Genomic DNA, 15,504 nt, shown 5'->3' with positions numbered 1-15,504 from the left:
GTAAGATTTCTCTATACTAATCATTGTCAACTAAAAAGAACAGAAAGAGTCTGTCCACTGAAAGGTAATGATGACATTAAACTAGTAGTTGAAGCAAGCACCAAGCAAAGCAAGAATATACAAGCACAATGTACTTCCTACCTGAAAGAAGTCCAAAGTAGACAGTATCTTCCACAAATGTATACTTGATACAAAGGGAAGATTTTACAATGAATAACAAAAGCACAACAGAATTTTAAAACACTTTTAAAACAATTTGAAAAGTTTGTTTTAAAACACTGCAAACTAGGGGTCGGATCCCGCACGCCTTGGACTGGACTGACTTCAGTGGAGCAACACGGATTTACACCAGCTAAGGAAATGGCACCTTCTGCCTGCATAACTTCAAATGAGGCAAAACTCTCATTGACTTCAGTGGGCGTTTATCCTGAATCTGAGGCCAGGAGCAAGCCAATGGAGCCTATTTAGTGATAGATTACTGGCCAGATTAGAGAAGTAAATTAAAGTGCAGTCCTCACATTTTCCTCCCCAGAAATGTGAGGGAATTTGGTAATAACTATCAAAATTAAAATGTTATGTATTAAAAAAAGGATTTTTTGTTTTGTCCACCTGCATTTGTAGCTTACAAACAAACCCAAAGCAGTATATTTATCAAGCAACCCATATTAACCTTTGTATTTAAAACCACAAAACAAAGAGGAATGACTGTTCTGACAGCTTTAATCCTGATGATACTGGGAGCCCCAAGTAAAAAGAAGCTGGTACAGCATGGAGTTTCCCCTGCTCAGCAGGCAGAGAAAAAGCAGGTCTGGATTTGATAAGTAAAACCAGATCTATGCAATAATTATATGTTAAAGCCTGCAATTAATGGGAACCATTGACAGTCCAATGAGCTTGCATATCAGTGGTTTTTCTGCAAAGGCCTTTTCTCCCATCTTGTTAGATATTAATCAACGGTACAACAGGCATGAAAGCTTTGTGTAAACACGAGCAATTGTGCGTGCTCCTCTGTCTTTGGAGGGAAAATCTGGGCTATGACGTAGGGATTCAAAACTCCACTTGTTCCAGGATGTGCTATTATTATTATTATTTCATATTTATCAATACAGATACTGACATAGTGACCCTCCCAGGATCAGGGTTCCGCTATGTTAAGCGGAGTATAAACAGATAGGAAGTCTGAGTCCTTTGTGCCCTGAAGAGCTGACAATTGAAGAACACTTTTCTAAGAATAGTCCTCCTTCCCCTTTCAAATGTCTATCACTAATAAAACAAGTGATGCCCTACTGGGCTTAAAATGTATCAAAATGCCATGAAATAGTGTATATTAAAAACATGATATTACAATGAACTGCCTTATCAGAACATAGCGTTGTTTAAACTGAGTATGATGCAATGCCTCTACAGTCCTAAAAAGTAGTAGGAATTTTGTAAATAGGCCATTTACTCAAAATAAAAGATATAGAACCAGATGAATGTATCCATATCATTCAACAAATTGGCAACCTATAGTAATTTTTGCAAGCTCACACCTACCATACATACATGCAGTGAATACATTAAAGTTGCATGAAATTACACAGAGATGGATTCTGTCGCACACTAGCGTATATCAGGAGTAACTCCACGGAAATCAGTGGAGTTATATAAATGTAAAGGAATCAGAACCAGGTTCTTATTAATGAAAAGGGCCTAAATCTGCAACTCTTAGTTCTGAAACACTCTAATTGAAGCCAATGGGACCTTTGTGTGGGTAAGGTTTGGGGTCAAAGTCAAAGCCTGATCCAAAGCCCATTGAAATGAATGGAAAGACTCCCACTGACTTCAATAGTCTTTGGATCAAGCCCTAGATGTCCACATCTGAATTACCTGTGTGAAGGAGGACCTGTTTTTAAAATGGGAAAATAAGGAAGTCTACTTATAGGCTTTGTTTCCATGAAGCTTGATCAATACTACAGAGGACTAAAGAAACTCCCATCCATTTCACCCACCTCTTCCATTAAGATACAAAGGCAACACATTGCCATGAAAACAAGGGAGAATATGTAAAGGTGTCATATGCTATGTATGCCACTGACATAATACTTTAATAGGATATGCTGTAATTTCCTGCAATTAATATCTTAGCAGAGCTATAAAGGTCTTTTTCCAAAATTATAGCATTGCGTTCGCAACACTAGAATTAATGTTGTGTCAACCTTTCCATCATAAGCCCCTTTTTTCAGGGGTTTATAACTTGGCTGTAAAAATATACTCTGGCCTGAAATGTGGCATGCAAAGAAACAGACACTTTGATTAAATTGAAAAACACTATTAGACCAATGTTTCAGGCAAGTAATGTAGCTTTTTAAGCCACTTGTGTGCCCTACACAGTATGTGAGGTACAGCCATGACATTTAGGCATTCTTTAGAAGTATCTCCTCCCATCTTCCCCCAGGAACGTTACTTATGTAGAGTGTGATCAAGGCTATGTCTCCGCGACAAGCGAGGGGTGTGATCCCCTGCTCACGTACACATACTCATGCTAGCTCTTGTTGAGCCAGCACAAGTATAGCAGTGTAGCCACGGCAGTATTGGTCATGGCAGGAGAGGCACGGCTGAGCCATGCTTAGTGTAAACCTGCCTGAAACCAGTGAGCATATGCCTTCACTGCTCCTACCCAGGGTATCGTGGCTACACTGCTAATTATACTCACACTAGCACTCAGTGAGCTACCACGAGAATGTACACAAGCAGGGGACTCACCCCAAGTTCGTAGTTTAGACATAGTCCAAGAAACAATCTGCCTATAAGGCTAGTCTCTCCAGGAAGTTCTACAGCCATGGAGGTTGCTACCTACGAGGAAGGGAAATACTTGGTTTCTAGGAGCAGCAGAACTCCTCATAATGCATTTCATGCTTGCCCCTTTTCCAGGCAAGGGCTCTATGCTTCCAATCAACTTGATCATCACGTGGTATAATTACATTCACTGGAATGATAATAATACCAGTTATGGAAGGGGGTGAAAAGACGAGGGGAAGGGATAGCTCAGTGGTTTGAGCTTTGGCCTGCTAAACCCAGGGTTGTGAGTTCAATCCTTGAGGGTGCCATTTAGGGATATGGGGCAAAAATTGGGGATTGGTCCTGCTTTGAGCAGAGGGTTGGACTAGATGACCTCCTGAGGTCCCTTCCAACCCTGATATTCTATGATTCTAGGAAGTCTTTACCCAGCAGACTGAGACTAAGTAAACTGGGGAGAAAGTTTAAAGGGCTTCTGTCTTGGTGATATTGAATCCCCCATGACTGAGAACTCCATTACAGCAGATGAAACAAAGGGCTATGTGAGTGAAAGATTATGATGGTGAAGAAAGATCCAGCAGTTAGGGCACTAAGCTGAGAATTGGGAGACCCAGGTTCAGTTCTGCCACAGATTCCCTGTGTGACCTTGTGCAAGTCACTTAGTGTCTCTGTGCCTCATCTCTAAAATGGGGATAATAGCATTGCCTTACCTCACAGGGGTGTTGTAAGGATAAATACACTAAAATCTGTGAGGTACTCACATACTACAATAACGGAGGATCACAAATGAGGGCTAGATAGATCTCTCAAATAAACATCAAATCTCAGCAGAGGGTAAAGACAGTGCCCACCACAACTTTTCAGTAAGTCCTTCCATCTAAGATGATTCTCAGCACTCCTTGGGGGGAGCAAGGATGGGCTACAAGTCCTCTCCATCTAGAAAATGTTTATTGTTTTGCTTTGCCTATGGAGTCCCAGTCCAAGGGCCAGGCCAGTAGCTATCCATCACCCCATCAGTTTTATTATTACTTACCATGTGTCCTGAGCACACACATAGAGCAGCTGTGTTTTAGTCCACACACTTAATGTTTGTCCACCTGGTCTATATTTGAAAGCAAAAGCATGTTCATCCACCTGGCTAAACTTTGGTCCACACAGTAAAAATGACCAACAGATTATTACAGATCTTTTTTTAAAAAAGTTCTTTAACTAAAAAGTACATTTAACAAATGCTGTGGGGCTGTGATGTGTCTCAGGATGGATTTCACACTTCACTCTCAACTGTGAATTTCTTTGCTTTTATTATTTGGTGTTACAACTTTAATGTTTTCTTAACACACTGTCGTTTTGGGTGGGTGAATAAGATGAATTCAGCATTTCATAATGAACCATTGTACACTGTTTGCATCATTTGTTTTCCTTTATTGAATGATTACAAACTTCAATCTAACATTAATAAAATGTGTGGGAGTTACTATATGTGAAGTAAGCGTGGTGATGTCAGTGCATCCCTTTGGAATTTAGAAGATATTTCATGTGTTATATCATACGTCTCGCAGTATATCAATTTTTATTTCCCATCCCTCAAGTGTGGAATGCATACCGTACAACTTCTTAAATTCTCCATATAGACATAATTTACACAAGCTGTGCAAATGCCTGACTTACAGAAGATGGTATATACAAGATTTATATAAAATACTAGTTCTTTTAAACCAGCAAATCTCTTGCATACAACATGGTCAAAGACCCAACTACATCATATAATTTCATTTTCTTTAAAAAGCTGTAAAGCACAGAAGGCCATACGGTGAACCTGCACTGAAAGGCCAGTTCCCTCTTACTTGCGCAACTACTTTAAAATATTCCCAGGTGACTTCCAGTGCAACGTTGTTCAACTTTTTCATAAAGATCACCTTTAACAGGGACCAGTTTTTGCTAGTAATGGGGTTGGGTGCTTAAGACCAAGACAAATGGCCATCCATTTGACTTTTACTTTTTTTGGTTAAAATAGTCCAAACATTTACAGAATGTTAAATTGTTTCTCTCTCTCTCTCTTTTTTTTTTCCCCCCAATTCTATCTTGTTCTCCATATGGGTGCATAATCCCCATGTGAATCCAGACAAGAATACACTTATTTTTTCTGTATTGTTGTGAAACTAAGTACCGTCTTAATACACTTTTCTCCCCAAATTGATTTAATAATGCACTTGTATTCTTCAACTAATTTTCACAACTTCTGCAAACACAGGCCAGCAAATTTATAACAGAATTTTAACACATCATTAATTATAACAACTAAAAACTACTTTGATCTCTTAGGTCAAAGTTTATGCCATCTGGTGAATTCAACATTTTATTGTCAGATTTCAAAAAGTACTTTACAATTTATTTTCTATATGCTTTTGGCCTTTTTATGTGGGGCTGCACTTCATCATTTTTCTTCCAAATACCTGCTTCTGAAGACAGAAACTTTGACCTCTGATATCATCACATTCCAGTGTTGCTTGTATACATGGATATCACCATAAATCAAGTTGTTTCTGTACTTTTATTAACTGTTTTCTTTATTCATTGAATCCTGGGCAGTATGCACTGTAGAAAAAAAATATAATCCAAACCCAAGTTGGTTTTCCCTGTTGGCCAACACGTAATAGACAGTCACAGAAAACTCCACAGCAAGTAGAACTATTTGCAAAATAAAGGCCAACATCTTATGCAGTTTCTATGTCATAGTTATGGGATATGTTTTAATGCAAACCTAATGTAATTAATTGTACATTCTTCTCTATTATGGGTCCAATTCTGCAAAGCGGGAGTTATATTTAGATATACAAGTAGTCAGATATTGGTTGTGCGAGTAAGGGTTACTTCATGTAAACAAGGCTTTGCAGGATTGGGTCCTTTGGAAGGAAAGCAATTGCCCAAATTTTGCTCCCACTTATACACTTTAGTTTGTTTGTGCAGGTGCAACTGAGGGTGGAAGTTGACTTTCTGTGGTTAAGCAAACACTTCCAATTATGCAGGCTGATTTTGACATTAATTAGGGGTTAGACTGTAGCTTTACCACCACAGCCTGGTGATTTGGAGCTGCAGTGCCCCAGGAGGAGCACTAGAGGCATGCAGAGAGGCATAGTGACTACTGGGGCTGCAAGCTGCACAAGCGTGGGTGAAGTAAGTGGACTGCAGGGAGCACTGTGAGGGCTGCTGGAAGTGGCCCCTGAGCAGCAGCATGAGTGGGATAGGTAATATTTGCTTGCTCCTCTGCATATTCTATGATTCTATGATATCTTTTGGGGCTGCTCATAATCTGAGCCTAAACAAACAGAGCTCAAGCCTGCAGTCCTCACTTAAGTGAAGCACAGAGGGTGATATCTTGGCCCCACTGAAGTCAATGGGAGTTTAGCCACCAGTTTTGATGGGGCCAGGATTTCACAGGAACAGGCCTACAGGGTAGACTGAAAGAAGAAAAAGAAGTTTTGACCACTGGCAAGTCTGCAATGCAGCACTCATAAGAATGAAAGAAACAAGAGTGCTTGGACTGAGGAGTGTGCCATGCCCCTCCCCAAACACCACTGTTAACTTTAAAAAGGGAACGTGAGGGGAGGGAGTGGGAGAAAAGGTAGCTACTATCACTTTCTGCACCAACTTGAGCCTGAGGAACAATGACATTGACTGTAGATTTAGCTAATTTCCACACGTCACGTTCAGCACCCGTGTGCCAAAGTCCTATTCTTCAAGTCTGTTGAAATATCACTTTCCGAAACACGTGTGCTAGCATTTGGCCAACATCACCACAAGATCATTTTATTAACTTGTAGCTCATTTCATAGACTGCTGCTCATGTTGCTAACATATGCTATTCTACCATTTTCTGCTCTGTAATTAGAGAAGTGATATGAAAGAGATACACAAGACTTATTTTTTGTATTAAATACAATTTGTTTAGATCTAGGAAGGAGACAAATCTATTTAATCAAAAAATCACAGAAAAATTAGAAAAGTATTAGGAAGATATCTTAACTTTTCAGGGGACAGTGTACAAAATAAAAGTGTATTCATGCTGAGTTTATTGATTAACTTGTGGCTGAACCACAAGAAAAACCAGAAACTCTTTATTCTAAGTCAGGGAAAATCTTGCCCACACCTCTATGGGTATGTCTATACTGCAGTTAAGACACCCAACTCCGTGGCAGGCCCAGGCTTGCAGGGCTGTTTCATTGCAGTGTAGACTTCCAGGCTCAGGCTGGCGCCCATGCTCTAGGACCCTGCAAGGTGGGAGGGTCCCAGAGTCCAGCTCCAGTTTAAGCCTGGGAGTCTACACTGTGATGAAACAGCCCAGCAGCCCGAGCCCCATGAGTCAGCTGCCACAGGCCAGCTGTGGATTTTTAATGGCAGTGTAGACATACCCCACATACAGAGCACCCAGTGAGTTTCTTCTGCACAGGGGATTGAAGGGCAAGGACAGAATTTTAGGAGACTGCACAGGAGGTGTGATTCTCTGGCATGGAATCCAGCCCTGCTTGGGCTTCCTTCATGCTGTCATGCCAGGGTATTTGGGGTAAGGGACGGGAGGGAAGGATGAAGACTTAGCTGGAGTATCCATTACCGTGTGGATCACTTGGCCAGCTAGGGCTTTGGAAGTTACTCCAGCCCTTAAGATGGAGCAGTAGCTGTGGCTCAGCTTCCACTCCACAGCCTGGTGGGAAGGGGGGAAGATTCCTTCCCTCTTCCCAACACTGATATCCCCACTGCCTACTCAAAGTTACTTGGGCAGATACCAAGAGTAAGTTTTTGCCCACAATGCAGGATTTGCCAGAGTAAATACTGAGCAAGGACTTCAAGACCTGGCTCTTGTTTATAGGGGAAAGGCCAATATTCAATAATAAATGAAACATGAAATGTTTTACTTTGCTTCATAAATGTTCAACATATTTCTGTTTTTCTCTTTTTTCTTTGGCTCTGCTCCTCACATTGGACTAGTTTCCATCTTTGCTAACGAGACTGATGAGCTGGACAGAAGCAGTGAGGCTACACACACAACAGAGTTCTGGAAATCTCAGTCTTTGATTAAATAACAAGGGTACAAATTACAGTAACATGCTGGCATTTACATCTTACGTTTACAAATAGCCCATGTGGGCAACTGCATTGGAAGAAGGAGGTTAGTCTTAGTTTTGCAGCAATGCATTGGTATTGAACTGAATAGACAGAAGCTAATGATGGTTTGGATTCAATTCATAAGCAAGCTGGATTTTAAAGGAAATGTATAATCTCTACTACAAATTAATAAGCTATTGCTACAGGTTATTGAGCCACCACAATAATTTAAATTTTCACTGTTTATAAATTACAGTAGTTTTACCTATTCTTTAATCCAGAAACTTGGTTATTAAAATGTTTGATGCAGGCTATACTGCATCTATCATTACTTTTAAAAGTTAATTAGATTAGATAAAAGAAATAATTAGATTTGCATTTTTATCCTGGTTTGAAACTTCCAAAGAAGATCACAACAGCATGGCTGTGGGCAATTAAAAACAGCATTCAGCAGTGAAATAAAAGGGAAAAGAGGGTCTGTTTTTCCTGGCTAATTCATGATTGAAGATACAATTACAAAATATTTTAAGGGTTTGCTGAAGCTGGGGGCTATTCCTAGACTTCTAAGCTTTGTTTATAACCCTCATTTTCTTTCAAGGGAGTATCTGATCCATACACCACGCCAACAGAAGTATCAAATTGCTTTCAATGGCTTTATTTGGTCCTGTTCAGAACTTGCAGGAAGGGGATCAGTTTCATGATCGACGATTTAAAAAAAAAAAAAAAAGGCATATTCCCTTGTTCCAGAACAGTAGCATGGTAACTGCTTTTTGCTTGTCAATGCTCAATACAGTTTACAAACAAAGAGAGACAACCTAAGACAGAGCAACTGGGGACTGATGATAGCTAGATTCCAGCTTTTGCCTTTTCAGCAAGCTTACTGCTAGGAGGTTTAACCCATCTCTGAAAGGCAATAAATGAAAGGTCCAGCTCTTAAAATTGGAGGTCAATTAGATACTTAATGATGAAGCATATCTTTAAATATATTTCTACTATTATTATCCTAGCAAAAAATTAATTAACCAGGTCATGCAGGCCATGAAGGCTAATGTGCAATGTAATTATTCCTGATCTTTAGACATGCACTTCACATAAAGAGATAGTCCTTATTCAGCTCACCAGGTACCTGAATTGTTAGTAGTTAATCATGGATAAGGAGAGAGATTTGTTAGATCAGCCTCTTAAGTTTTAAGTATGATTCAAATGATTCATATTCAAGAACAGCTTAAACAGTTGTCATTTTTATGTTACCATTCTTTTATTTGTTTACTATCATGGTAATCATATTCACTCATTTTAACAGAAATAGACAATGCAAGCTTGTTGATATGAAGATACGCAGCATGAACGTACACATTAAAAAACTAGAACACAATTACTATTAGAAATAATTTCTATGGTTCAATTAAAACAGACTACTTATGAGGGCAGAAGAACCCAATTTTTCTATGCAAAGGAAACTACAGCTGATTCAAAGCACTATATTGTAAGGGCATTGAGAAGGGAAAAGGATGGGAGCACTTATGACCAGATTTTCAAAAGGCCTCAGTTCCCATTGTGACCTACTGCCAGATTCTCAGAAAAAGTTCAGCATCCATTGTGCTGGCCCCAGATGTGGAAGCTGAGCTCTTTCAAAACTTGTGGCCAAATTTAGCATTCATTCCAACAATACCTGCACAAGTCTGAAGTGACTCAGCAAAGGGTCTGGTTCTTTAAGTCCTCCACATCCATATCTCCCATGGACTTAAATGGATCTTCTTCATGCAGAACACTTGAGGAACTGGGCTCAAAGTCTCAGTGTAGATATACCCTCCTCCTCCTCCAGCAAAACACGGACACTCAGAAGACCCAATCCTGCAAGGAGTTGACTGTCTACAACAAGTTTCTGAATTCACTTGGAGTTGAGGGCATCCAGCACCTTGCACAGTTGGGCCCTTTATACAGAGTCAGACTTCAGCATTTCTATCCTGTGAATGCTCCCTTCAGTTTATGATGCATTAAAGAAGTTTCTCCTTAAATGGATTTTTCCCAGATCTCCTAAGGTGAGTTTACCCAGCATAGCATATATTAATATCACCCTACCCTATCCTGGAGTAGCCTAATTTTTTCCTACTGCTTTAAGATTTTGTACATTTTAGATCAGAAATGAATTTGACTCAAGGGATATAAAACAGCTCAGAACCTGACCCTGCAGACTATACTTGTCCTGAAGTCTTTCCTCATCTAGAACTCCATGGAAATCAATGGGAAACTTGCCTGCCTTGGGCGGTAGGATTAAGGATTGTAATTGGGAACACTAGTTCTTCTAATTCTGAACTTCTTCTGGAGAAGGGTGTTTATTGTCCACACAGAGAGGGAAGCAACCTTCAGGGGGTAGGAGTAATAGGGCTCGGGAGTAATCAAACATTGCACTTATTTTGGAGCCTTTCACCACAGGATCTGAAAGCACTTTATAGAAGTGGACAAAGAAGGGGAACGTCTCATGCTTTAACTACTAGACAAAACTGCCTCCCCAAAATGCACCCCCAGAAACCTGAACTGACTGTGAACAAATAAATAAATATAAGAGCTCATCACTCCTAAGATGACTATACTGGTTTTGCCTGTAATACCTACCTGATATGTTTCTTGTTGACATGCTGTTGGCAAAGCTGCACAATATATGATAATCGGATATGGAGTGTGAAAATGGTCCTTGAAAAGGATAAATGAAATAAAATGTTTGAAGTAATGGCAATTTAGGGGGAAAATAAGTGATTGTTTTAATGGATCCTTGTCACTTTTACTTATTGTTGACTGAAGTATAGTGAGCCTCTTTGATTATTTCTAATCGTTCAAAGGATTACATAAATTGTATTCCTTAAATTGTCAAAATTATTGTTTGGAGACTATGCCACTAACCTCAGAAGATTAGAGAGGTACATGATGCATCTCATGTAATGAAAACATTGCATCCGCAATCACTTGCCCCGGAATACTGCAATAGAGAAATAGTGAACTGATTTCCAATTAGCTGGGCCATGAACAGGCCTGTGCCCAGATTAAATTGACACCTACAAGTTTCACATTTCATAATCTCTTATAAAAGGGGACGATTATTATTTCACACCAGACACAGCAATATGAAGCATCACATCCTTCAGCCTATCCTTGGCCCAGCAACATCTCACCCATTGCCAACAGATTTTCAGGTACAAGAAATGTAGACACCTAGTCTTAACAGTCTCAGTCAACTAAATAGCAAGGAGGTTCTCCCCCATTCCCAAACCTACAATAAGCTATAAAGGAGAAGACTAAGACTTCTATCACAAGGAATGCCTGAGTAACAAACCTGCAACAAATTAAGCAAGAACAAATAAATAAGGAAGAACCACTTGGCTGATGGCAACTGTGTATTATGTAGGCTAAACATCAGTTAAAATAGGAGATTTCCTCCATAAACCTAACAACTAGCATTCCTAGCAGCCCTTCTGAGAGACCACATGCATGTTTGATATGTCACATCCCCAACAACCCTAATCACTGACAGGAGGAGTCTTACAGGATGTTCCAGAGGAAGGCAAGAAGCCCACCCTGAGCCTGGCCACCAAGATATGGAGGAAAAATTATTTCCCTGCCTCAGACACATTGATTAGATTCCATCCTATGCATATGAGCAAAAATCACTCTACAAATATTTCACATGCAATAGAACCCAAACCACGGTACAAACATGGAGTAAGAGCACCCTATGTTGGCCCAGCCTCCACATCTAATTAATCAATCAATATGGGGAAGGTCAAGTGGGAAAAGATTTAGTAGTGATTGAGGGACAAAGAATAGCCATTTGCTCCCCCAAAAGTCCTGTCATGCATCTTCATGTGGAGAGATGCACAAGGATTCAGACAGTTACCAAGGATCCTACAAAGGAGAAAAAATGGAGGTGGAGGAGAGAAGGAAGCTGCAAGTCACTCGCAATGTGTTGTCAACTCAGATCAATGGAAGAGCAAACCTTTCCCAAATCCAATGGAAGACATTGCACCATTGACAGAACAACGGAGGCCATAAAATTTCTGCTGATGGACTCCTGCTATCATGGCATCATGTATGTAGGTTACAACAAAGACTGGCAAGGTAGCGATCCTTATTATTTTATTACCACAGGACAGCCTTAGAACTCGCCTTTTAAAAATGGATGCAATCAGAACCAGAATTAATTCCAATGCAAGAAGAAATGAGATTGGGCACAAAAATAAAGCTATTCCAGAGCTATTCTCACTGTGTGAGAACTGCAGTCAGTTTGTTATTGGCCATGCTGCAAGCAAGTTAAGATTTCACAATGAATATCAGGGAAATCTGTGGATTTTCAATTCCCATAATGAAGGTGGCACCCAGCACCCAAGTATTATTCGTTTTATATTGACATATTCTTGCAAGCACAGTTACCACTTCCTCCATAAAGAAACCGGTACATATGGGAACTTCCACCTTTTCTAACATAAAAGGGCCTATACATTACATGAAATTTACAAATTTAGTTTCACGCCTCTTCTTTGTGTGTGAGGGGGGGATTATTTGTTTGTTTTTTCTTAGTAAGTTCATCAAAAACTGACGAGTGCAAAAAGAAAATTGTTTCTGAAAATATGCCAAGAATTGTACCCATAACTCATTGCCTTAGCAGACAAATTATATGCGGGCATAAGCACTATAGACTAGGGTATGAAAATCCTCCCAAAACTAAAATACATTTGGTTCTTGCCCTACTTTGACCTTTTGGAAGTCCCTGGCAGGTTAGTGAGTATTCCTATGGAGTTCTATTGATTGGTGATCTACCCACAATACTGTTTGGTTGGAATCACTTGGGAATGCAAGAGAGTCAGACAGTAGGACCCAGAGGGTTTCCAAAAACCTCAGAGAAGCGTTAAGTTTTTTTGGACTGGGAATATGAAGTAAGATTCTTCCCATTGAAGCCAACCATGTTCTGCCAGATAGATAGAAAAACTGACTTTTGCCATGACACCACATTTTCCCATGTCTGTGTATCCCACTTTTCAACAGAAGTAAAAAACTCTTGCATAACTCTTTTATGAATAAGTATTCTGAGGATAGCCAAAGGTGACTGAGAGGAACATGGGATGCCATGGGATGGAGGGGAGTGACCAGGGTAGTCCTATACCCTATGAAGGTTTGCCAAAGATGATTCCCCCATTCCAGTGCCTTAAAGGCTCCCACAGTCATAATTTGACTCCTTCTGTGCCAACAAGTTCTACTGATACATATAATTCTAATTAGGAGTGTTTGTATGCATTCAAGGAATTCCTTGAATGGTCTCACACTGATGGTCCAGCTCATGGTGAAATAAGATGAATTTGTTAAGGAGACTAGCTTTGTCCCATTTCATTGTGAAATGTTAAACCCCATTCACCTTAAAAAATGCCAGGACCTATTTTTCCTCGTCTCTTTTATATTTTTAAACCATTTAAGTTATCCTTTATTTGCAGCTCTTATGCCAATTCAAGATTTTTTTTATGTAATAAACTAATTAATGGTTTTCTAAAACTAATGTTACCTGTTCTGCAAGTCAGGGGTAGAGAGGAATATGTAACATTTATTTGCCTCAAGTATTTTTATGTTCTCTTTCCCCAATGCACAACTAAGTTAGCGATACACAGTCTTCTTTTCAAAACTACATTCAGCCAAGAAAACAATGAGGACAATGTTCTGCACTTCTATTGTGCCTTTCATCCCAGGGTGTCAGTGTACTTTACAAATGTTAATTAACCCAATTAATGTCTAAACAAAATAACATTGTGATATTTGTAAAGGGATATACAAACATATTGGGGTAAGGATGAGGAAGGGAATAAGTGCAATTTCTGCCTACAGAGACTGCTGGATAGTAGGGACAGAGGCGGGTGGCTCTCACTGGTGCATCTGGCTGCACAACATAACCAACAATACAGCAGGTGACCAGCCACCCAATAGCTTGTCAACAGCCAGGATGGCAAATTTAAATAGAAGAATAGGCCAAGGGAGAACGGCGAAGTGGGGAGGATGACACAGTGAGGAAATCCATACATCAAGAACACCTGCAAATAAAGTTTGACTGTATAGACACTTGAGAGTCTATGTGTACGTAATCAAGCAAGAGACTACGGGTTAGGCACAGCTACAAGGTTGCCTATGGGGTGCACCAAAAGGTACTGCGGGTCATGGTGCACCAGCACGCATTTGGATATTAGGCAGGATATCAGAGCCTGGGAACCTAGCTGTGTGTCACAACAGGTTTGGGGTATGCTGGCATTTCAAAGGCTATCTTCTGCTCTCTAGCTGTTTGCTTTGGTTAATGAAGTTTCAGACGTTTTCTATGGACTGTTTTCCATAATAATCTTCTCCTTATAAAGCCAATTCTCTCTTTGTACAATAATCTATAAACAATAACTGAATCTCTGCTTCTCCTTCATGGTGTGTAAATCAAAATGATTGCAGATTCTAGAGTTAAATGGCAAGATTTAAGAAATAATTCACAACTTTCAAAAAACCTGCTTATTAACCAAAAGCAGTTTCCATCAAAATATTGTTGACAATTATTTTTCAAAGACACAGAGACCCTCTTTGTAGGGGTTTATGCGTAAAGCATGTGGTTGTTTTATCTTAAATCCTTCCCTCTCTGTAAATGGAATTTAAGCATAATCAGAAGAGAGCAATAAAACACACTGACCTGAATTTGCTGCTGCAGTAGATTGATTTTGTGCTGCTGTTGCAAAAGTTGCTGTTGTTGTCTTGCAATCTATTAGAAATAAATTTTTCATTAAATTAAAACAGTAATGTCCAAACTTCCATCTCATTGAGTGAAAACAATCTCTGAGTTATTCTTCCTGATCATTTCAAACAGTTTTTTTTTGATTGAGCATCATTTGTTAAGAGTTACTAAAACACCAGGAGGAAGATTAGTGAACGATATTTTTTGAGGTACCTGTATAAATAATAGAAACATTTCAAACTTAAATATAACATCAGAACGTAACTATCCAGTAAAACTTATGTACTAATACTAAACACTTAGGCCCCAACTCAGCAAAGCATATAAGCATATCCTTAAACTTACGCAGGTGTGTGATTCCATCCCTATCTATGGTGCTTAAGGTTAAGGACATACTTTATTGCTTTGTTGAACTGGGGCTATATAGAGTGCTTCAAAATACAACATATAAGGGCAAGCTTGTGTCAGTCTTATTCACTTTGAGTGGTACCTTACTCCCTAGTAGGTCCCACTGCCGTAAGTGGAACTGCTCAGTGAGAAAGGTGCTATTCAATGTGTAAAAGTGGCAGAATCTGGGGCTAAATAATTAATTCTCAGAAGAAATCTGTGAAATATGTGATTATTATTATTCTCCTTTTATCCGCTGGGCAAGTGAAGGTGAGAGGTTAGGGGTTTGAGGCTCCTTTTCCTTTACATGGGTTGAGAGAAGCAAGTTCATATAGCAATGGGCCAGAGTGCAGAGAGGCTTGTGCAGAATGAGAGGAAGCTCTCCCAAGAGCTCTTAGAGCAGAAGGAGATGGCCTGAGCCTCTCAGCTAAGACATATTTTTGAGCAGAAATCTGTGCAGCAGATAATGTCGACCACCATTAACTTCCCATACAGCC

General features: G+C 39.7%; 1 protein-coding gene across 8 annotated transcripts in view; it reads right to left on the bottom strand.

Annotated features, from left to right (window-relative positions):
- Window positions 1-15,504, bottom strand: part of SOX6 (SRY-box transcription factor 6) — a 469,848-nt gene that overhangs the window by 152,531 nt on the left and 301,813 nt on the right. For all 8 annotated transcript variants that reach the window (XM_074954950.1, XM_074954952.1, XM_074954946.1 and 5 more), the window contains one exon: window positions 14,579-14,647. In XM_074954950.1, coding sequence (XP_074811051.1) covers window positions 14,579-14,647 — 69 coding nt within the window. The remainder of the gene's footprint in view (window positions 1-14,578; window positions 14,648-15,504) is intronic.

This window comes from Natator depressus, chromosome 6 (assembly GCF_965152275.1).
Source record: "Natator depressus isolate rNatDep1 chromosome 6, rNatDep2.hap1, whole genome shotgun sequence".
NCBI lineage: Eukaryota > Metazoa > Chordata > Testudines > Cheloniidae > Natator > Natator depressus.
The sequence above is the reverse complement of the archived record's forward strand: the minus strand, read 5'-3'. Positions and strand labels throughout refer to the sequence as shown.